This window comes from Rhinopithecus roxellana, chromosome 18 (genome assembly GCF_007565055.1).
Source record: "Rhinopithecus roxellana isolate Shanxi Qingling chromosome 18, ASM756505v1, whole genome shotgun sequence".
In the NCBI taxonomy this organism is placed as follows: domain Eukaryota; kingdom Metazoa; phylum Chordata; class Mammalia; order Primates; family Cercopithecidae; genus Rhinopithecus; species Rhinopithecus roxellana.
The window spans coordinates 46,587,037-46,611,434 of NC_044566.1; the positions used below are offsets into that span (position 1 = coordinate 46,587,037).

Sequence of the window (24,398 nt, forward strand, 5' to 3'; positions counted from 1 at the left end):
CTGCAAATGGAGAGGAGAAATAGGAAAATAATGGAATAGACTTTCACTAGTGCCACTGTCTTTGATAATGCTCTTGTTTGGGAAAGACTTGATGGTGTGGGCGCAAGTGTGATGGCAACTTAAACCAAACAATAATTTGAAAACAAAAATGGAGGAAAACCTTCATAGAAGAGTAAATTCGTAAGTTATTTGTATGACCTCAATTTCTGTTCTCTATGATAGGAAAGACTTTAGTGTTTACATTTTTATCTTATTGTTTCTAATTTTTCTCATATACTTTGAAGCATTTACTTCTCATGTTCAGGCCTGTTCAGACATAATTTGAAAAAGTTTTCCCCCGCTTAAAATCTACATTTTAACTGTTGTGGTGTTCATTTTCCTTTATGGGCCCAAAGTTTTAAATAGGATTGAAAATTCTAATTGTCACATTAGTTGGTAACGTTTAGTTTTAATATATGTAAAAGGAAATGTTTTTCTGTTGTAGATAATGTATATATTTTTAGACAAATGGGATTTTTAACGTTATATATTGTGTTCTTTGCAAGCATGAAGCATTTTGTTTATTCAACCTCATGAATGTCTCATTAGTAATATTTAAGTGACTTTTTATTGTTGACTACTTGTGGAAGTTTTTACATGGATGATCAGAAGAATTCTTTCAGTTAGAAATCTTCAGTTTCTACTTTTTTCACCAGATGTTTTATGCACACACACATATATCACACTAAAGAACATTTTATTAAGAATATATGTGTGTGTGTTTGTGTATTATTGTTGTTATTATTCTTGTTTTAAATGTTCTGTCCAGGACCTTGCTGTAAACCAGACCTTGTACTCCGATGCAGTGCTACTTCAGGGCAAAGTCTGGTACTCTTGGACTCTGAGAAAAAGGAGAGAACATCTTATTTATTTATTTATTTATTTATTTATTTATTTATTTGAGACAGTCTCACACTGTGGCCAGGCCAGAGTACAAGGGTGTGATCTCAGCTCTCTGCAACCTCCACCTCCTGGATTCAAGTGATTCTCCTGCCTCAGCTTCCCGAATAACTGGGATTACAGGTGTGTTCCGCCACACCCAGCTAATTTTTGTATTTTTTAGAGACGGGGTTTCACCATGGTGGCCAGGATGGTCTCGATATGTTGGCCAGGAATGGTCTCAATCTCATGACCTCGTGATCCGCCCACCTTGACCTCCCAAAGTGCTGGGATTACAGGCGTGAGACGCCGCGCTCGGCCACATTTTGTTTTTTTGTGTGGTTTTTTTTTTTTTTTTTTTTTGCCACATTTTTACTTAATTTCATTTCTTCCCTAAATTGGAAGACTCAGTACAGTAGTAGCTGGAAGTGAAATTCCTGGGATAATTACTATGTAGATGAATCTTGAATAGTTCTTGATGTCACTGGTAAAAGCAATTTTGTCTCTGTGCAAAGAATATGGGGGTAGGGTGACGGAGGTGAGGAGGTGGATCATTAGTCTTCTCTCAAGTCTTTCATAGCAAGTCCAAACCCTTGAATTCTTCAGAGTTTGTGTTAGGGAGTCTAGGATTGGAGAGCAGCTCTCAGACCAGTAAAGCAGTAGGTCAAGGGAGGAGAGTAGTGCTGAATCAAGCAACAGAGGACAGAGCAGGAAAAGAAACTGTAGAGTTAATACTTGGAACCCTCAAAAAATAAAAAGAAAGGAGATGATAGATGACCAATGTTTTAAGTATAATAAGTACAGTAATAAATAGCCTGTTGTCCTAACTGGAAACCATTACCATTGAAATTTTTGAGGAAGACTGTGCTGGGAATGGAGGCATGTTGGGGGTAGTAGAGATGTTAGGGGCAGAACTAACTCATTTCCAGTGACAGTGGAGGGAAAAATAAAAAATTAATGTTAATGCACTTGAGGCAGTGTGGTGGGATGGTGTGCCTGTTTTGAAATTTAAGGAAATTTTGGAACCTATTCAATTTTGTTTATTAAGAAATGTTTTAAAAATTGAATTAATGGTAGAGGATTACACTGTATATTTGTATATTAATATAGCAATATATAATGAAACTTTATGTTTTTCTGAAACTTCTTATACGTTGTGTGATACGTTTACTTTTTACTGAATCATGCTTGGATATATGTTGTTAAAAAAGTGTTTTTCTCAGTTAATGAAAGCTCTACATTTTCTAGATCTTTCTTAGCTCCACTTCTCTTAGCTTTCAGTTTTTTTATGCTCAGTAAATCAAGTAGATAATAGGAAATTTTACCAGCTTCTCTGTATGTTCACATTTCGACTGAGAATGAGTCTAAGAAAAATTAAATCAAAGATTGTCTTATAATGTTAACACCAGTGTGTAGGAATGGTGTGTAGTTCCTTACTTGGAGAACAATTAATATGTAAGTGATTTTGTGTTGCAGCCAATTATTGTTTATGTGATGCTCTCCACTGATTCTTAAATTTATAATTACTGTGACATAATTCTCTTTTTAAAATCATTAAAAATTAATTGCTATTATATCAAAAGAATTATTACATTTTATATTAAGAAGAATATAGATTTTCTAGTTTAAAATCACCATATATTATTTCATATTTTCCTTCCTTGATGCACCACCTTTTATTTATCAAATGTTGTTCTTATTCTTTGGATTCTTTTAAAAATTGAGCTGCAGTACCTCATTGAACCAAACATTGTTTATAATTTTTTATTGCTGTTTCAATTAGGTACTACCACGATTTAATTTCCTTTAAAGTAATATGTGTTTACTTTGAAACCACATTAAAGAACATTTGTGATCTTTATAGAGACTAAATGAAACTTTTTTAGCTGCTATGGTTCATTCTAGTAACTTTTGATGATTGATATGATTTCAACTAATATTTAGTTTGTATAAAGTGGGATATAGTATGGTTTTTTTTTCCTTTCCCTTGCGAGGCAGTTTCTACCCTCTTCCCACAGTAGTGTATGCTCTGGATTGTATCTTGGTCTAGAATTTAATATTGTTTTCTAATGTCATAATATCATACTATCATTATCTGATACTTGCATCGCTAGTTGAATTACCCAATTATGTCATTGGATTAGATTTTTACTATAGTTTCAGTTTTTGAATGTGTTATTTACATACATATTTATATATACACATATATAAATATATATACATATATGAAATACATATACATGTGTATATATACATATATAAAATATATACACATGTATATATACATATATAAAAATATATACATGTGTATATATACATATATAAAAATATATACATGTGTATATATACATATATAAAAATATATACATATGTATATATACATATATAAAATATATACATATGTATGCATACATATATACATATATAAAAATATGTATACATATATACACATATATAAAAATATATATACACATATATACACACACACATATATATATTTTTCTTGAGACGGAGTCTTGCTCTGTCACCCAGGTTGGAATGCAGAGGTGTGATCTTGGCTCACTGCAAGCTCTGCCTCCTGGGTTCATGGCATTCTCCTGCCTCAGCCTCCCAACAGGCGCCCACCACCACCATGCCCAGCTAATTTTCTTTTCTTCTTTTTTTTTTTTTTTTTTGTATTTTTAGTAGAGACGGAGTTTCACCATGTTAGCCACAATGGTCTCAATCTCCTGACCTCATGATCCTCCCACCTTGACCTCCCAAAGTGCTGGGATTACAGGCATGAGCCACTGTGCCTGGACCTTAAAAAATATTTTTATGTTTACATCAAATCTAACAGAGCTTAAACATAAAATAAAATAAAAATATTTTTACAATTTGTCTTTTTTCTTATTACTAATAGTGGTAAAATAGTCTATTAATTACTTTTAACACCTTTGAATTTTATGTCAGTATAGTATAGATTATAGAAATATCTTGACTTTTTCTAGTTCTACAATCTGTCCTGTTTTGAAAGTTGTTTTTATCAACATTGAGTTTTGTTTTGGTTTGGTTTTGTGTTACTGGAAAATAAATATGCTTGATCAGATTGCTTTGACTTCTGTAAGTCAAAGAAAATACTAAAATATCGTTCATTTTTCTCAACTTGATTTTTGGAACATAACTACTGTTGTCACTTTATGAAAAATAATTTCTGCTGTCAAAAGTTTCACCCAATTTTTTTTTCCATTTTCTATAGCATAACTGTTTTTCAGTTAACTGGTTGATGGTTAACAACTTTTTCTTAAAGGATAGAGTTACTAAATTTTGAAGCAATTTTTGTAAGTAGCTTTTATAAAGTAAATGTTTTGTACTATATCTTCTGAGGTTGATTGTACTATGAAAACTTCACTGTGTGAGATCATATTCATTCACTCCACAGAAGAGGTGCAATTGTAGCCAACAAATCTCACAGCTGTTATAAATTCACCAGTAAGGCATGTTTTAGAAGATATTATCTCTGTTTACCTGTGACCTCTCCTATGCCTTTTTTTTTTTTTTTTTTAATCTCCCAAGGAAAATCTCCTGTAATTTTACACTGTTACCTATAGTTTTATCAACTTGTAAGCTGTGGGCTCAGTTATTTAAAACTGAAGAATTTTACAGTTTTGCCTCTTTCTTTTTTGGTTAAAGTAGTACAAAATGTCAAAAATTAGAAGGAAGGTCACAGTGGAAAATACCAAGACCATATCTGATAGCACATCCCGAAGACCCAGTGTATTTGAGAGGCTTGGACCCAGCACTGGCAGTACAGCAGAGGTGAGTTGTCACTAGTATAGTCACAGGGGTTCTCTTAGAATTCTATTATTGAAATGCTCATTTGTATCATAAAGGTGAACAGGTTGTTTTATTGTAGGAATGTTGGTTCAGTAAATTTTTTAAAGTGTGTTTTATAAAAAAGAGTGAAAAAGGTGATAAGGTTATGGGTTTTTCATATATTTTTCCTGAAGTTTTTATTATTTGGGGAGTAATATATCACAGGGTAGCTGGAATTTTGGTAACATTTGTTTTAATTTTGTCCCGCTAGCACTTTTTTTCCAGAAATCAATATGAAATTTACATAGTAATATCTGTCTCTTAGACACAGTGCCGTAACTGGCTGAAGACTGGCAACTGCCTCTATGGAAACACATGTAGATTCGTACATGGCCCTTCACCTCGTGGTAAAGGTTATAGCAGCAATTATAGAAGGTAAACTGAGAACTTTGAATTGTTCATGTACTCTTAGAAGATGACTTTTGTAACTTATCTAGTGTAAAAATCTGAAATACAACCATATATTTGGTCAGATTTTCTATATTGGTGGTAGTCTTACCAGTGATCGAAGATTGACAAGATCTTTTTGTTACTATTTTCAAGATTAATAAAATGTTTGCTTTAAAATTAACTTACTTGTTCATTATTTATTTGTTTTGACAGTAGATCTTTTTGTAAAATGTGTATGGCTTACTTTTTTCCCCCAAATTATGTATTAAATTGCTGCTTAAGACAGCAGAATTCCATGGTATCTGAATTTCTTTTTAGTGAGGCTATTTTTAACTCTTAAAATAGTAAAATTCAAATAGGGTATAATTTTAGCTGTTTAAGATGTTCTGAATTCAAATTTTGCACACATTCTGTAGGTTAAAATGCATTTGCCAAATCCCTTATCACTGTATGTTAATGAAAATATGTATTTATATGTGGATAAATGTACTCCGTATTTCAAACATCGTTTTGCCTTTAATAAAGGCTTGGCTAGATTAAACTTGCTTAATAAAGACCTTTTATTTTTCTTTTGGTTCCCTCATGATGATGATTTTACGGTGTTTAAAGATGTATATACATAGAGTTTGTCACAGAAACAGTTTTAACTTGATTGGTAAACAAATAATTTACCTAGTTCCAAAATTGGTTATGCTGATTGTTTTGGCTATAGCATAGCAACACTATAAAAACTGAACATTAGCAATTGGAAATTTTTTTTTTTTTTTTAGTTGGGTGATTTTTTTGGGGTAGTGTATGGGTAGATTTTGTTTAGGAGAATTTAAAATTCAAACCCTCAACATTAGCCAACTTCCTTTTCATGTAAACATTCTACATTTTAGTTTATTTGTGATTCTGAATACTGTTTTATTTGTATTTAGATTGTCATTTGTCACTTCTGTTAATGTGGGAAAATTAGTGTTTGTAGTATATGTGTGATTAATTGTATATATACATGTAGATACATACCTGGTGAAACTATTTCAATACTTTTAATGTTTTGCTTTCATTAATACTGTACTTTTAATACATTTTAAAATGTATCTTTGAATTTTATTAGCTGACTCAGAATTTTTATTTAAGCAATCATTTTGAGAAAAATGGTCAGAGAAATTTGTCTAAAATGGGAAAAAGTAATGTCATTACTAGACTTAGAATAAAGGATATTTATTATAATTTTGCTATTTTGTGTGTGTTTTTCCATCTGATAATTTCTTTCGTATTTGTGCTTTTTTTTGTCGGGAGGAAAAACATAGTTCATAATGTGAGTCAAAGATGAGAAGAAAAGCAGTGTATTTTGCAAAATGCTTATTTATATGTTTATATTACAAGACTTTTAAGTAATTCAGTGAGAATTCGCTGTGTGTAGAACATTCACTCTGATGGGTGCTGTTTAGGATAGAAACAAGTTCATACTAAACTGTTTCATTATATAAAGGAAACCGGGGCACATAGGATTTACATGTACATCATAACTATAATTTAGACCACTTAAGTACTGGTTCTTAATAAGAGATTCCAGTTTCTAGTTTAGCTTTAACTGTTAAAACATTTAATATAAATCTATTAAATATGCATGTAAACATCAATGAGATCCTTTAAAGTGAATTAGCTCAAATTATTTCTTTACTAACCTTATGATTTGTATTCATATAATCAAGGAATTGATTTGATTGCTCAGTGACTGCTTGAAATAGATGTGAATATTTATGTGATTTGTTTATATCTTTTTTATATATAGTACTTTTTGGTAGTCAAAGAGGAACAGAGCATTCCTTAACTTCTTTTGCCCTCTTTTAAAGGTGTTCTAGAAATAGTCATTCAAGGCAGTGTGTTTTCCATCTCTCCTTTGTTTTTTCGCCACTGATAGTAAAAATAATTGCATAGCCATATACTGTCAAATTTATAGTATAAATAATAAAGCCTTACCACTGTTGAGTATAAATATGTATTTTTCCTTTAGTTAAAAAATTTACAGCAGAATATGAAAATCACTGTTGTAAAATTGCTTTGAATCCTTTATTCTGAAATAATTTAAAATTTAAGAAAAATTATAAAGCTCCTATATTTGCTTTGAATCTTACTTAAAGCACATAAAATATTTTCTCAGTTGTTGATGTTACATCCAACCACATGCATGTATATACAAGAAACTTATTTCTTATAATACTTATTATGTCTTTCATGTATAGATGTTAACGCTGCTACCTCTAGATTAATTTTGCAACTTTGTAGTTTAAAACATTGTGTTACTACTGTATTTTGCTCCTACATGTAACTAATATACTTATATGATTAACAGGTAAACAAGTCAACCTATTAGTTCCTTTTTATCAGTTCACATATAATTTCTTATTCACATCACCAGTACCTGCCACTTCATGGAATTTAACATATAAATTTTAATGTTATTGGGAGAAAAACTGTAAGTGTTGGTCATGTTTTGCATATTAATATTTAAGGTGAAATTATTTTTCAGAAATTTAGGAGTCAAGGTCAGTTAGAAAAAGTGTATTGAGATTTGTGAGGTTATTTCTATAAATACATTCTTATAAAATGTTATTAATATATAAATATAGATTTTTGTTGTTTTGTTTTGTTTTTTGTTTTGTTTCTGTGTTTTGGTTCAAAGGTCACCAGAAAGACCTACAGGGGATCTTAGAGAAAGAATGAAGAACAAGCGCCAAGACGTGGACACTGAGCCCCAGAAACGAAATACAGAGGAGTCATCCTCACCTGTTAGGGTAGGATTGAATTTCCCAAAACAAAGTTAAACTTCAGTAGTAATTTGTTAATTTAAGTTTCATTTTAAATATTATTTGTATGCTAAGTATATGGTAAATGTGTAATATGGCATTATAATGTTCTATATGGATAATGTAATTTAGAGGGGAAGAGTCCCCTGGGAAAACTGTGATTGGTTCAGTTCTTTATGGTAGTTAAGATAAAAGGGATTGTTTGGCAGAACTCAAGCTGAACTTAGTAGGGATTTTGTACCTTGATGAGGGTCATGAGTATCTTTAAGTTTTCAGAATTCAGCCAGCCATCACATCTGCTCCAAGAAAGATTGAAGTGGCTTGCAGTAGAACGCTTACACAAATTAAAACAATGAAAGCAAAACACATGGGGTTAACAAACGGAACTAGAAAGTTGAGATAAAAGAAAGCAAATATGACCACAAATTTTAGCTGTGAATTTGTTGGCAGTGAAGCCAAGATAAATAAAATTTATAATGTAGTTCATTGAATAAAAGAAAACAATTGTTTGTCAGGAACGGAAATCTTTCCCAGAGCTAATTGTTTTCTAGAAATTTATCATACCATATTTCACATACCATATAGTTCACTCATTAAAAGTGTACTCCTCAGTGGTTTTTAGTATATTATTAGAGTTGTGAAACCATCACCACAGTCAATTTTAGAATATTTTCATTGCTCCATAAAGAAATGCCAAACTTTTCAGCAGACGCCCTCCTAGCCACCAGCCCTAGGCAACCACTAAATCCTCTTTCTCTTTCTAGAGATTTACCTATATATTTCATATAAATGGAATAATAAAATGTGATCTTTTGTGACTAGCTTTTTTCACTTAGCATAGTTTTTCAAGGTTCATGAAACAGTATGGGATGCATCAGTATTTTGTTCCTGATTTTTGTCAGATAATATTACATTGTATTGATAATATCACATTTTGTTTATCCACTCGTCAGTGATGGATATTTGGGCTTTTTCTACTTTTTGACTCTTGTGTATAATGCTGCTGTGAACATTTATGTACAAGTTTTTCTATGGCTATGTTTTTATTTCTATTGGGTTTATATTGAAGAGTGAAATTGCCGAGTTTTACAGTAACTCTATGTTTAACCTTTTAAGGAACTGCCAGACTAAGTGGCTGTATCATTTCACATTTTTGACAGCATATGAAAGTTCTAGTTTCTGCACATCATCATCAACACTTTTGTTATCTAACTTTTTGATTATAGCAATCTTGGTGGGTGTGAAATGATAATCTAATTGTGGTTTTTATTTGCATTTTGGATTCTAATTATGTTGAGCATCTTTTTGTGTACTTATTGGCTCTTTGTATATTTTCTTTGGAGATCCTTTTCCCATTTTAAAAATTGGGTTGTCTTTTTATTATAGAGTTATAAGTGCTCTCTTTATTTTGGATACAAGTCCCTTATCGTATATATAACTTGCAGATCTTTTCTCCCATTCTGTGTGTTGGCATCACATTCTTGATGGTGTCCTTTAAGACATGTACATTTTTAATTTGATGAAATCTGACTTACCTGTTTTTGTTTTTATTGTTATTGTTGCTTGTTTGTGCTTTTGATGTCATCTAAGAAACTATTTTTTAGTCCAGGGTCACAAAGATTTACATCTATGTTTTCTTAGAAGCATATTATGGTTTTAGCTCTTATATTTAAGTCTTTGATACATTTTGAGCTAATTTTTATTTATGACGTAGTAAAGGTTCAGCCTTATTCTTTTGCATGTGGATATCTAGTTGTCCTCTATCTTTTTATGAAAGTTACTGAATTGTATAAGCAACAACTTCCTTGATCACTTAAGGTATGTAGAAGCTTTCTGCGGCTGTTTTTGACCCATGATAAAAAAGCCCTGACAGTATTATAATTTGTGAAACTTATTTCTTATAATATAGTTTTAAGTATTTAGTTTTCTAATGTCTAATGTGATACAGAGATACAATCTTAAAAATCTTAAGTAGTTCTCAGCTGGAGGTTTTTATCAAAATTCCTTTTTCAGGGAAGATCTTTTTCAAAATACATATGCCAATATTCCACTCCTAATCTACTGAATCAGAATTTCTGGGTTGGGGACTAAGCATGTGTATGACATTTTGAAATAACCTATTGATTCAGAATAAGAGATGCCTCATTGGTCTTCTGGTAAACGTACAGCTACTCTGAAAAAAAGAAAGCCATGGTTTCTCGGGTTTGCCAGTTCTTTTATGTAAATACTCCCACCATGGTGAGTTTCAAGTTTTCAAAGACATCACTGACAAATGCATAGTTGGGAAGACATGCTAAGTGACATTATATACAGTGTTCCCATTATGTATATTATAAACACACAAAGTGTAAATAACCTCAGGAGTGAATTTACTATGAGTTCTGAGTAATTATTACCTTTGTTTTTAATACAGTTTATTTGTTTAATCATGGCGGTGTTTAACAGTGACTTCCAGAATTCCTAAAAATTTAAATCAGCTCTTATGAGTCAGTACAGACTGACTCTAGCATACTGCTAGATGAATTGTTATTAGCATAAGGAGCAAACATCTGGAATCCATATTTAGAGCATATTACTTTAGAAATTGTTAAACTCTTCTTGTCTCCTTATCTGTAAAATGGAAATGCTGGCTGTCAGTGTTGCTGTGAAGAAAATACATGTCAATGATTTGCTATTCCATGAGGACATGTGCATAATAAATGGTATATACTGGTATTGAAATGGCGCTTAGCATTTTCTAATATAAATTGTCTTTAGGCTCGTACAGAAGATGAACATCAGCCTTGGAGATGTAGGTTGTTGACAGATAACTGAATGTAAGTGTGGTGTTTATCATAAAGGTTTTTATGTTCATCAAATAAAGTTAGTACAGTAAAGTTGGCATTTTGTTAAGAAATTTAAAGCCTGATTCTTGCTTTCCCTAGATGAGAAAGCCCTCAAAGGCACTGAGCATCGTGTATACTGAAGGGATAGAGTTGTAAGCTTCAACAGTGATCAGGTTTTAGGTAATAAACTATCTAAACTCAAACAGAACTGTTAATAAGCTAGGACACCAGGGTATTAATTATTATTTATTATTATTCTTTGAGACAGAGTCTTACCCTGTCTCCCAGACTGGAGTGCAATGGCGTGATCTCTGCTCACTGCAACCTCTGCCTCCTGGGTTCAAGTGATTCTCCTGCCTCACCCTCCCGAGTAGCTGAGATTACAGGTGTGCGCCACCATGCCTAGCTAATTTTTTGTATCTTTAGTAGAGACGGGGTTTCACCATGTTGGCTAGTCTGCTCTCGAACTCCTGACCTTGTGATCTACCCGCCTTGGCCTCCCAAAGTGCTGGGATTACAGGCATGAGCCACCACACCCAGCTGGTATTATTTTTAGTGTTATATATGACAGGTAACAGATACTGATCATTTTTATTGCATTCCTGCTGCAACACATGACTGTTGATCTTCATGTAATGAATTTCTGTAGGAAGATCAGGACTATGTTAGGTAAGGGCAACTGTGGAATAGATTACATAGGCATAGCCAAGATAGAATGGGTGTGATTTTCAGCAAATTAGCTGTAATTCCTCCTCTTCTCTGTCACTGATGTCAACTCCAATGTGTCTGAATTATGAGGTTGATAACTCCTGATCTTGTGGTGAGACAGATTCATAAATGGATAACTTGTAATTCTGTAGCATGTGATAGTATGTCAGAAAGATATGAGCAAAATGCACAATGGAGAGAGTAAATAATTACCTGGAGAACCAGGGAATGCTTCAGGGAAAATGACACTTGGACTGGTGTTGAAGGAATAGATGGGGTGTCAGAGGGGAGGGAAGAAGAGAAAACCAACACAAGAAATTTAAGGAGTTTTAAAGGACTAATGTGTTTGAGAAACTTGTGAAGCTGTGTGCCTAGGTTATAAAAATGATAACATGTGGATGTGAGATGAAGGCTGAAGTAGATTAGGACCAGATTATCAGGGGTCTTGTGTGCCAAACTCACAGTTTAGCAATAGAGAAAAGAGACTTACATGCTGAGATCTGTTTTGCTCACCAGTTTACCTCCAGACCCTGGAACTAGTAAGTTCACTTACTGAATTAATGGAAAGTGGTTCTGATATGCAGCCGTGATTGAGAACCCCCGCTGATCTAAGGTCTGTGCTGTCAAATGTGGGTAGTCTGAATTGAAGTGTGCTATAAATATAAAATACATAGTGAATTTCAGAGACTTAGTATGAAAAAAAAGTAAAATATCTCAAATTTTAAAATGTTGATTTTATGTTGGGAGTACAATAATTTTGGATATGCTGGGTTAAATAATGTTATCAATATTTTAATTTTACCTTTATCTTTTTTCTTTTTAATGTTACAACAAAGAATTGTAAAATTACTTAAGTGCTTGCATTATGTTTCTATTGGAAAGGGCTGGTCTAGGTGATATAAATCAGACTTAATGCAGTGGAACTGAAAAGTGAGAGGCTTATTTGAGGTAGTCAGTAGCAAATAGTTGCATTTAATCAGTAGAGATTTTCAGATTAAAATGGAATTGTATTTTCATTTTGTATGACAGAGACTTGTTATTTTATGGAATTTGAGAGCAAAAGATAAATTAGCTTTGAAAGCAAAATTAGACCCCTAAATATAGTCAGGAAGAATATTCAAGCATTTATTGATGATGGAGACATAAAGGTGTTGTAGAGCGTCCTTATCTCTTAACAGAAGCTTTGTGACTGCATTCAAGGAAGAATTAGATAATTCGCCATTGTGGGAAGATACCTAGTTTAGGAGTTAGAGATGCCCTATGAGTATTGCTTACCTAAGTCTTACGTCAGAGCAAGTGGGCAAGAGCAGTGGTCTGAGTTTATTTTTCTTTATTGATCTCTGTTTTTATTTTCATTTTTTTAATGTGGTAAAATACACATAAAATTTAGTATTTTAACAATTTTTTGATGCACAGTTTATTGACATTAAGTGCATTTACACTGTTATGCAAATGATACCACCATTCATTTCCAGAACTTTTTCATGATCTTTGTTTTTAAAGCGTTAAGTTTTTTGTTGTTGTTGGTTCGTCCTCATATACAATATTAAAACAATTGGGATAGGTGGGTGCGGTGGCTCACACCTGTAATCCTAGCACTTTGGGAGGCTGAGGCGGGCAGATCACTTAAGGCCAGGAGTTTGAGACCAGACCAGCCAACATGGCGAAACCCCGTCTCTACTAAAAATGCAAAAATTAGCCAGGTGTGGTGGCGCATGCCTATAATCCCAGGTACTCAGGAGGCTGAGGCAGGAGAATTACTTGAGCCTGGGAGGCGGAGGTTGCAGTGAGCTGAGAATCACACTAGCCTGGATGACAGAGTAAGACTCTGTTTCAAAAAAAACAAAACAAAACAAAAATGACAATTGGAATAATATTTTAACTGGTGTTAATTTTCTAAATGTTAATTATTTCAACTGGTTAAATACTTTTTCTTAACCTGCTATTTTAATAACTTTCTGGTTCCTGAAAAAGCCGTTTTTAGAGGTTTTGTTTTTTTCCTTTTTCACCTCGCGGTTTTTCTTTTGAGACTTCACAATGTTGTTCTCTTTCCCTTGTCCACTATTTTTTCAAAGGACCATTTCTGTCATTTGTTTACGTTTCCTACCCCACCCCAACCTAATTGCTTACCTTCAAACAGAAGATTTAGACTTGATACTTATCCTGAATTTATTTAAGATGACTACACTCAAATTATTTTTTTAGATCTCAGTCTATAGGTGGATCTCAAGTCGATTATCCAACTTTAAACCTATTCCAGGTGTCTTATACTGAATTGAAAATGTAATTTTCTAGTATGAAGTTTACTGTCTCTTGAAACTGTGCCTTCTAGAATGTCCATGCAATTATTAGTTTTGTTTCACAGTTGCCTCCTCAGTTCTCTTACTGCCCCCCAATATCCCCTACCTTGTTCTTTTTTTTTTTTTTTTTTTTTTTTGACACGGGGTCTTGCCCTCCTTCCTGAGCTAAAGTGCAGTGATGCAAACATGATTCACTGAAGCCTCCACCTCCCAGGCTCAAACAATCATCCTTCCTCAGCCTCCAAAAATGTTGGGATTACAGTCGTGAGCCACTGCACTTGGCCTTATCTTGTTCTTTTTCTACATCTTGATATTTCTGGCTAGATGAGAAAAAAAAATGGCACTGACTGTAGGGGAAGGGATAGTACTGTAGCTGTTATAATTAGCAGGACTCCTGCAGTGGAGGACTTTTAAGTTAGAAGGCCTTAACATTGTTACTAACTATATCTTGAGTAAGTTTCTTGACTTTGTCTTTTAACTTGTAAGATAGATGTACCTTTAACTTGTAAGATAGATGTAACTTATAAGATAGATGCCCCAGTTTATCACAAGTTATGGTGAGAACGAAGTGAAGAAGTACATATGAAATTCTTTGGAAATAATAGAACATAGTTTAAATGCAGAATAGAAATAGTAGAAAGTCACCAAAGTAAAAATTTAGGAAGCTGATCACTGTAGGGGTAAATAGATCAAATGAGTGTTGTTTGTTTATTTCAAAAGAAAAGGCTTAGAAGGATAAGAGTATAAATAGAGATATAGTATATCTACCACCTGGTAGAAATTTGGTAATCGATATGTAGTACGGAGATAATTATGGTGATTTTCCAACATAGCTATATATTTTCATTTTATATGGAAAAATCTTTTAAGGTTTAGCCTAGTATGATCTGCAGATGTATTCTTTGATAGCTTTAAGAGTTGTTCCAGTTGCTGTTCCTTGACATAAAACAACCATTTATTATGTGCTCAAATTCTGTCAGGAATTCAGAAAGGGCACAGCAGGGCTGTCTTTTCTCTTGATCTCAGCTAACATACTGGAAGCACGTAGGCTGGAATCACTTGAAGGTTTATTCACTCACCTGTCTGGCAGTTGATGCTGGCTGTCAGCTAGAGGCCTCTGTTTGTCTCTATGTGGTCTTTTCACTTGGGCTTCCTCATGGCCTGATGACTGAATTCCAAGGATGAGTATTCTGAGACACATGCACACTGCCACACACAGCAAGGGAATGAGCATGTGCTTGTGCCCTGGTTTCTTTTATTGTAGAATGGTATTAGTAACCAAACCTGGGCATTAGCTGTGTTTGTGCTACTGGAGTATTGTTTCTTTTAGAACCTCTCAGCTAGCAGAGCAAATAAATATATGCGTGTGTACTAACTGGTATGTATAAATATTTCTAGTGACCATCTGTATCTGTATTAAGCTAACCATGAGTTGTTACTGATTTCTCTAACTGTAATCCGTTTCCACTATTAGTATTTTTATGCCCAGATGCCCCTTCCTTAGCTTGTGGTGATCTTTGTATTGGATCCGGAGCCTTTTTTAAAAATTTGCTTTATTGAAATATAATTTTCAAACATTGAAATGCACACATTTGAAGTATACAGTTTGAGTCTTGACAGATGTGCCACTTGTGTAACTACCACCACAATCAAGATACAGAACATACCTGTCAACCCAAAACATATCTTCATGCCTTTTTGTAGTCATTCCCCTCCCAAACTCACTCCTGATAACCTCTGATCTGTCACTGTAATGAAATCATATATGTTCTTATGTCTTGATTCTTTCAGCATAGTACTTCTCAGGTTCAGCCATATTGTTGCGTATGTCAGTAGTTCATTCCTTTTATTGCTGATTCATGTTCTATTAGATGGATATATCAAAATTTGTTTAGCCATTCACCAGTGGATAGACATTTGGGTTGTTTCTAGTTTTCAGCTATTATGAATAAAGCTGCTTCAGCTATTATGAATAAAGCTGCTGTCAACATGTGTATATATGTTTTTGTGCGGACAAGTTTTCTTTTGGTAAATATCTAGGGGTAGAACTGTGTCTTATATGTATTTTTAACTGTATAAGAAACTGCTGAACAGTTTTCTGAAGTGGTTGTTCCATTTTGCATCTCCACTTACACTGAATAAGTTTTTCTCTGTATTCTTACCAACACTTGGCATTGTTGGTCTTTTTCATGTTAGCCATTCTAGTGGGTATATAGTAGTTTTAATTTTCATTTCTTGATGGTTAGTGACGTTGAACATCTTTTCGTATGTTTATTGGCTATTTTTTATCTTATGTATGTCTTGTATTGGCTAAGTATTTATTTATTAACATCTTTTGCTTATAAATTAGGCCCTTAGTCTTATTACCAATTTGTAATATTCTGTATACCAATCCTTTGTGAGATATATGTATTGCAAATACATTTCCCCAGTGTGCAGCCCGCCTTTTTATTTTCTTTGTGGTGTCTTTCAAAATGTCTTTCAACTTGAATGAAGTCCAGTTATATCCTATGTTGTTTTGCCACCACTTTAGTAATCCTCTGTAGTTTCTTTGTTTCTATGAAGATCATGTATTCCCAGCACACTGTGTATTTCATACTGTATATGTGGAATCAGCCATTTTCCTCAAAAAACTTGGTTCCTTTTACTGAGAGTACTTGAAAGGTTTTACCACTAGATTAGTCATTGTCTTTGGGGCTTTTCATTAGGTATACCTAGGAAATTCATATGGATTTTCTCTTTAAAAACAAACAAACATGAATTCAAATAATTCATATTTAGACTGTAGGACTTTTACTTAACTTTGATTTTATTAGTTGTGTGTTTTTTCTCTTCTGCTGAAAATTTTGGTCCCTGTTGACATTATTCATTTGCTTGACCTTACATTACATTTAGTAGTTTCAGAATAACAACTATATGGTTGTTAATAGTGTTATTACTGAGCTCAACTTAAGGTTTCTATGTAGTTCTTAAGATATATCCTATTAGGATAATGTTGTTAAATATGTCTATTAGGAATATATGGTCAAATTAGTATATTTTAAGTTACTTGAAACAGGTCTTCTCTATGTGGTTAAACCGCCAAATTGATACTTAGTTGGGTTAACTGAAGTAATCATATAATTAAAAGTAATTTTGAAGTTTTTAGATTTCTTTTTTCTTTCATTTTTTATTTATATAAAACGTTTACATGATTTCAAAGCTAAATTTACAAAACAGTTTTGAATTCAGAAAAGTCTAACTTCTGTCCCATGATTACTGTACCCTTTTCCCTATAGGTAACCACATTTATGAGTTTTTGGATAATCCTGCTGTTTTAAAACACACATATAATATATATGTATTTAATATGTACATATATATATGCACACACACAAATTAGTATATATAATCATCTTTTTTCTGTTTCTTAGATAAAAGGTAGCATTACTATATACATTTTTCTTCACCTTGCTTTTTTAACACTGTACCAGAGATCATTCTATAGCAGTATGTAAAGCTATATCTTAAGCTTTTTCATAGTTACATAGTATTTCATTGTGTGATTGTATGGTACATTATTCAGCCAGTCTTCTATTAGTGGAGATTTTAGGTTATTTCAGTCTTGCCACTAAAAGTAGAGCTACAGGGAATATATGCAATTGTTATTTTGTATTTTTGTGTCTGTGTCTTAAGGAAATATAAATCTCCAGAAATGGGATTGCTGTATCAAAGGGTAAATGACTATATAATCTTACTACATAATGACATTTGCATTGTTGCCAACAGCACACAGAGCCAACTGACTTCATCTTTGCTTTGTTAGTGTTTTCAAACTTGTCTTTTTGTCAATTTCATAGAAAAAAATGTTATTATAGTTTTAATTATGTTTCTCTTATGAGTGAGGTTGGGCATCTTCATGTATTTACAGGTAATTTACTGTATCCCCTGCCCATTTTCTCTCTCTCTCTTTTTTTTTTCTTCTCTGTTTTAAAAATTCTGTATTTTAGGGAAAACCTTTTACTTAAGATACCAAGTACAGGTAATTTTATTTGCCACTTTTCTGTTTTTTTTTTTTTTTTTTTTTTTTTAAATATGTTTTATAACAGTTTTAGGATCATAGCAAAAGTTAATGGTAAATACAGAGATTTCCCGTAACTCTTTCTCCCCTAGCATATGCAGAACTTACACCACTATCAGTGTCTCACACCAGTGGTGCATTGTTACGATCAGTGACCTTACGTGGACACATTGTTATTACTCATAGTCCATAGTGTAAAGTGTAGCTATTCTGTTTATTTGTCCATTGACCTACCAAAGGACATATTGGTTGTTTCCAAGTTTTGGCAATTATGAATACAGCTGCTATAAATATCTGTGTGTATATTTTTGTGTGGACATATGTTTTCAACTTCTTTGGGTAAATAGGAGTGTAATTAATGGATTGTATAAGAGTATGTTTAGTTTTGTAAAAAACTGCCAACTATCTTCTGAAGTGGCTGTATCATTTTGTATTTCCACCAGCAATGAATGAGAGTTCCTGTTGCTCCACATCCTGCCAGCATTTATTGTTGTCAGTGAATTGAATTTTGACTGTTCAGATAGGTATGTAGTGGTATCTCTTTGTGGTTTTACTTTGTATTTCCTTGTTAGATAAGCTGTTGAGCATCTTTTTATATACTTATTTGCCATCTGTATATCTTCGGTAAGATTGTTCAGGTCTTTTGCCCATTTAAAAAAATCAGATTGTTTTCTTATTATTCAGTTTTAAGAGTTCTTTGTATGTTTTTGATAACAGTCCTTATTGAATAAGTCTTCTGTGCTGAGACCACCTCTGTTGGGGAGACCCTAACCCAGCAGCATAGAGGAATTAAAGACACACATAAAAATATAGAGGTGTGAAGTGGGAAATCAGGGGTCTCACAGCCTTCAGAGCTGAGAGCCCTGAACAGATATTGACCCACATATTTATTAACAGCAAGCCTGTCATTAGCATTGTTTCTGTACATATTAAATTAAGTAAAAATATCCCTTATGGGAAACGAAGGGATGGGCTGAATTAAAGGAATAGGTTGGGTAGTTAACTGCAGCAGGAGCATGTCCTTAAGGTACAGATCGCTGATGCTATTGTTTGTGGCTTAAGAATGCCTTTAAGCGGTTTTCTGCCCTGGGCTGACCAGGTGTTCCTTGCCCTCATTCCCCTAAACCTACAACCTTCCAGCGTGGGCATTTTAGCCACCATGAACATGTTATAGTGCTGCAGAGATTTTGTTTATGACCAGTTTCAGGGCCAGTTGATGGCCAGATTTTGGGGGGCTTGTTCCCAAAACCTCTGAGCTTATTTTTCCCAGCCTATGGTTAGTCTTATTCTTTTGATGGTGTGTTTTTTTTTTTAAATAGAGTAGAAGCTTTTAATTTTAATGAAGTCCAGTTATCAGTTATTTCTTTCATGGATTATAGTTTGATGATGTGTCTAAGATGTCATTGCCATACCCAAGGTCATCTAGATATTCTCTTATATCACTTTCTAGGAGCTTTCTTGATTTTTGTCTTACGTTAAGATCTAGGATCCATTTTAAGTTAATTTTTGTGAAGGCTGTAAGGTCTATGCCTAGATTCTTTTTGCATTTGGTTGTTCAATTGTTTCAGCACTGTTGAAAAGACTATCCTTTTTTCATTGAATTGGTTTGTCTTCTTTGTTAAATATCAGTTGATTATATTTGTGGGAGCCTATTTCTGGGCTCTTATTATTTTCCACTGATCTGTTTTGTTAGTTCTTTGCGTATCTCACACTGTCTTGATTGCTATAGCTTTATAGGAAGTCTTGAAGTCAGGTAGTGTCAGTCTCATGACTTTGTTCTTCAGTATTGTGTTGGCTATTCTGGGTCTCCATATAGAATCAGTATGTCAGTATCTACAAAATAACTTGCTGGGATTTTTTAATGAGGATTACATTTAATCTATTAATTTGGGATGAACTGACATCTTGACAGATATGTAGTCTTCTGTCCAAGAGCATGGAATAACTCTTCATTTATTTGGTTATTTGATTTCTTTAATCAATTTTGTAGTTTTCCTCATGTATGTCTTATGCATATTTTGCTAGATTCATCCTTAAGTATTTCATTTTTTTGTATACTGATGAAAATGGTATTGTGTTCTAATTTTAAATTCCACTTACTGTTGTATATAGGAAAGTGATTGGGTTTAAATCAGAACTTTGGGTTTAAAACAAAACTTTGGGTTTTATGTATATCAGCCTTGTATTCTGCAACCTGAACTAATCTATTTGTCAGTTCTTTTGCCTGTCCCACACTGTCTTGATTGCTATTGCTTTATAGGAAGTCTTAAAGTTCTTGAACTTTATAGGAAGATCTTGAAAAAAGAATTAATTCCTGAAGTTCTTTTGTTAGTTCTTTCAGAATTTCAACATAGACAATCATGTCTTCTGCAGACACTTTTGGTCTTCATTCTTAATAATCTGTATTATTTTTATTTCCTTTTCTTGTCTTCCTGCATTAGATGAAAGCAGACGTTGTATGATTTCTTTTAAATTTGTTAAGTGTGTTTTATGGCCCAGAATGTGATCTGTCTTGGTGAATGATCTGTATGAGCTTGAGAAATTTCAGTTTGATGAAAAGGAATAATGAGAGGGTACATCCTTGCCTTGTTTCTCATGTTAGCAGGAAAACTTCTAATTTTTCACCATTAGGTGTGATGTTAGCCGTAGGGTTTTTTGTAGATGATCAAGTTGAGGAAATTTGCCTCTGTTTCTAATTTACCAAGAGTTTTTATTATGTCTGAGTGTTGGACTTTATCAAATGCTTTTCCTCTAGCTGTTCGCATAGTCATGGGAGTTTTCTTTGTTAGTCTCTTGATGTGGTGGGTTACATTAATTGATTTTTGAATGTTGAACCAGTCTTGCATAGCAAGGATAAATTCTTCTTGGTTGTGGTACCTACATTGTGGGATTTGATTTGCTAACTTTTTATTAAGTTTGACTTTTAAAATTATATCTAATTTGCATAACATGTTATGATACAAATATACATAGTGAAATGATTCCTTCAGTCAAGCAGATTTCCATATCCATCATTTTATATAGTTATTTTTTGATTTGCTAATTTTTTTTTTTTTTTATACTTTAAGTTCTAGGGTACATGTGCATAACGTGCAGGTTTGTTACATATGTATACTTGCGCCATGTTGGTGTGCTGTACCCATCAACTCGTCAGCACCCATCAATTCATCATTTATATCAGGTATAACTCCCAATGCAATCCCTCCCCCCTCCCCCCTCCCAATGATAGGCCCCGGTGTGCGATGTTCCCCTTCCCGAGTCCAAGTGATCTCATTGTTCAGTTCCCACCTATGAGTGAAAATATGCGGTGTTTGGTTTTCTGTTCTTGTGATAGTTTGCTAAAAATGATGGTTTCCAGCTGCATCCATGTCCCTACAAAGGATGCAAACTCATCCTTTTTTATGGCTGCATAGTATTCCATGGTGTATTATGTGCCACATTTTCTTAATCCAGTCTGTCACAGATGGACATTTGGGTTGATTCCAAGTCTTTGCTATTGTGAATAGTGTCACAATAAACATACGTGTGCATGTGTCTTTATAGCAGCATGATTTATAATCCTTTGGGTATATACCCAGTAGTGGGATGGCTGGGTCATATGGTACATGTAGTTCTAGATCCTTGAGGAATTGCCATACTGTTTTCCATAATGGTTGAACTAGTTTACAATCCCACCAACAGTGTAAAAGTGTTCCTATTTCTCCACATCCTCTCCAACACCTGTTGTTTCCTGACTTCTTAATGATTGCCATTCTAACTGGTGTGAGATGGTATCTCATTGTGGTTTTGATTTGCATTTCTCTGATGGTGAGTGATGATGAGCATTTTTTCGTGTGTCTGTTGGCTGTATGAATGTCTTCTTTTGAGAAATGTCTGTTCATATCCTTTGCCCACTTTTTGATGGGGTTGTTTGTTTTTTTCTTGTATATTTGTTTGAGTTCTTTGTAGATTCTGGATATTAGCCCTTTGTCAGATGAGTAGATTGCAAAAATTTTCTCCCATTCTGTAGGTTGCCTGTTCGCTCTGATGGTAGTTTCTTTTGCTGTGCAGAAGCTCTTTAGTTTAATTAGATCCCATTTGTCGATTTTGGCTTTTGCTGCCGTTGCTTTTGGTGTTTTAGACATGAAGTCCTTGCCCATGCCTATGTCCTGAATGGTACTACCTAGGTTTTCTTCTAGGGTTTTTATGGTATTAGGTCTGACATTTAAGTCTCTAATCCATCTTGAATTAATCTTCATATAAGGAGTAAGGAAAGGATCCAGTTTCAGCTTTCTACTTACGGCTAGCCAATTTTCCCAGCACTATTTATTAAATAGGGAATCTTTTCCCCATTTCTTGTTTCTCTCAGGTTTGTCAAAGATCAGATGGCTGTAGATGTGTGGTATTATTTCTGAGGACTCTGTTCTGTTCCATTGTTCTATATCTATGTTTTGGTACCAGTACCATGCTGTTTTGGTTACTGTAGCCTTGTAGTATAGTTTGAAGTCAGGTAGCGTGACGCCTCCAGCTTTGTCCTTTTGACTTAGGATTGTCTTGGCAATGCGGGCTCTTTTTTGGTTCCATATGAACTTTAAAGCTGTTTTTTCCAATTCTGTGAAGAAACTCATTGGTAGCTTGATGGGGATGGCATTGAATCTATAAATAACCTTGGGCAGTATGGCCATTTTCACGATATTGATTCTTCCTATCCATGAGCATGGTATGTTCTTCCATTTGTTTGTGTCCTCTTTGATTTCACTGAGCAGTGGTTTGTAGTTGTCCTTGAAGAGGTCCTTGACATCCCTTGTAAGTTGGATTCCTAGGTATTTTATTCTCTTTGAAGCAATTGTGAATGGAAGTTCATTCATGATTTGGCTCTCTGTTTGTCTGTTACTGGTGTATAAGAATGCTTGTGATTTTTGCACTTTGATTTTGTATCCTCAGACTTTGCTGAAGTTGCTTATTTTTGGGCTGAGACAATGGGGTTTTCTAAATATACAATCATGTCATCTGCAAACAGGGACAATTTGACTTCTTCTTTTCCTGACTGAATACCCTTGATTTCTTTCTCTTGCCTGATTGCCCTAGCCAGAACTTCCAACACTATGTTGAATAGGAGTGGTGAGAGAGGGCATCCCTGTCTTGTGCCAGTTTTCAAAGGGAATTTTTCCAGTTTTTGCCCATTCAGTATAATATTGGCTGTGGGTTTGTCATAAATAGCTCTTATTATTTTGAGGTATGTTCCCTCAATACCGAATTTATTGAGCGTTTTTAGCATGAAGGGCTGTTGAATTTTGTCAAAAGCCTTTTCTGCATCTATTGAGATAATCATGTGGTTCTTGTCTTTGGTTCTGTTTATATGCTGGATTACGTTTATTGATTTGCGAATGTTGAACCAGCCTTGTATCCCGGGGATGAAGCCCACTTGATCATGGTGGATAAGCTTTTTGATGTGCTGCTGAATCTGGTTTGCCAGTATTTTATTGAGGGTTTTTGCATCGATGTTCATCAGGGATATTGGTCTAAAATTCTCTTTTTTTGTTGTGTCTCTGCCAGGCTTTGGTATCAGGATGATGTTGGCCTCATAAAATGAGTTAGGGAGGATTCCCTCTTTTTCTATTGATTGGAATAGTTTCAGAAGGAATGGTACCAGCTCCTCCTTGTACCTCTGGTAGAATTCAGCTGTGAATCCATCTGGTCCTGGACTTTTTTTGGTTGGCAGGCTATTAATTATTGCCTCAATTTCAGAGCCTGCTATTGGTCTATTCAGGTATTCAACTTCTTCCTGGTTTAGTCTTGGGAGAGTGTAAGTGTCCAGGAAATTATCCATTTCTTCTAGATTTTCTAGTTGATTTGCGTAGAGGTGTTTATAGTATTCTCTGATAGTAGTTTGTATTTCTGTGAGGTCGGTGGTGATATCCCCTTTATCATTTTTTATTGCGTCTATTTGATTCCTCTCTCTTTTCTTCTTTATTACTCTTGCTAGCGGTCTGTCAATTTTGTAGATCTTTTCAAAAAACCAAGTCCTGGATTCATTGATTTTTGGAGGGTTTTTGTGTCTCTATCTCCTTCAGTTCTGCTCTGATCTTAGTTATTTCTTGCCTTCTGCTAGCTTTTGAATGTGTTTGCTCTTGTCTCTCTAGTTCTTTTAATTGTGATGTTAGTGTGTCAATTTTAGATCTTTCCTGCTTTCTCTTGTGGGCATTTAGTGCTATAAATTTCCCTCTACACACTGCTTTAAATGTGTCCCAGAGATTCTGGTATGTTGTGTCTTTGTTCTCATTGGTTTCAAAGAACATCTTTATTTCTGCCTTCATTTCGTTATGTACTCAGTAGTCATTCAGGAGCAGGTTGTTCAGTTTCCATGTAGTTGAGCGGTTTTGATTGAGTTTCTTAGTCCTGAGTTCTAGTTTGATTGCACTGTCGTCTGAGAGACAGTTTGTTATAATTTCTGTTCTTTTACATTTGCTGAGGAGTGCTTTACTTCCAATTATGTGGTCAATTTTGGAATAAGTGCGATGTGGTGCTGAGAAGAATGTATATTCTGTTGATTTGGGGTGGAGAGTTC

At 34.0% G+C, this 24,398-nt stretch overlaps 1 protein-coding gene across 9 annotated transcripts in view; it reads left to right on the plus strand.

Moving 5' to 3' along the window:
• Window positions 1-24,398, plus strand: part of ZC3H13 (zinc finger CCCH-type containing 13) — a 102,767-nt gene that overhangs the window by 2,667 nt on the left and 75,702 nt on the right. For 4 of the 9 annotated variants that reach the window (XM_030922096.1, XM_030922101.1, XM_030922095.1 and 1 more), the window contains exons 2-4: window positions 4,591-4,716; window positions 5,039-5,148; window positions 7,835-7,946. The exons of 1 other annotated variant lie outside the window; for it this stretch is intronic. In XM_030922096.1, the coding sequence (XP_030777956.1) occupies window positions 4,600-4,716; window positions 5,039-5,148; window positions 7,835-7,946 (339 nt within the window). In that variant the 5' untranslated portion in view covers window positions 4,591-4,599. Of the gene's footprint in view, window positions 1-152; window positions 181-4,590; window positions 4,717-5,038; window positions 5,149-7,834; window positions 7,947-18,294; window positions 18,376-24,398 lie in introns of those variants that run through there. 4 more of the 9 variants (XM_030922098.1, XM_030922097.1, XM_030922099.1 and 1 more) reach the window with 3 other exon arrangements.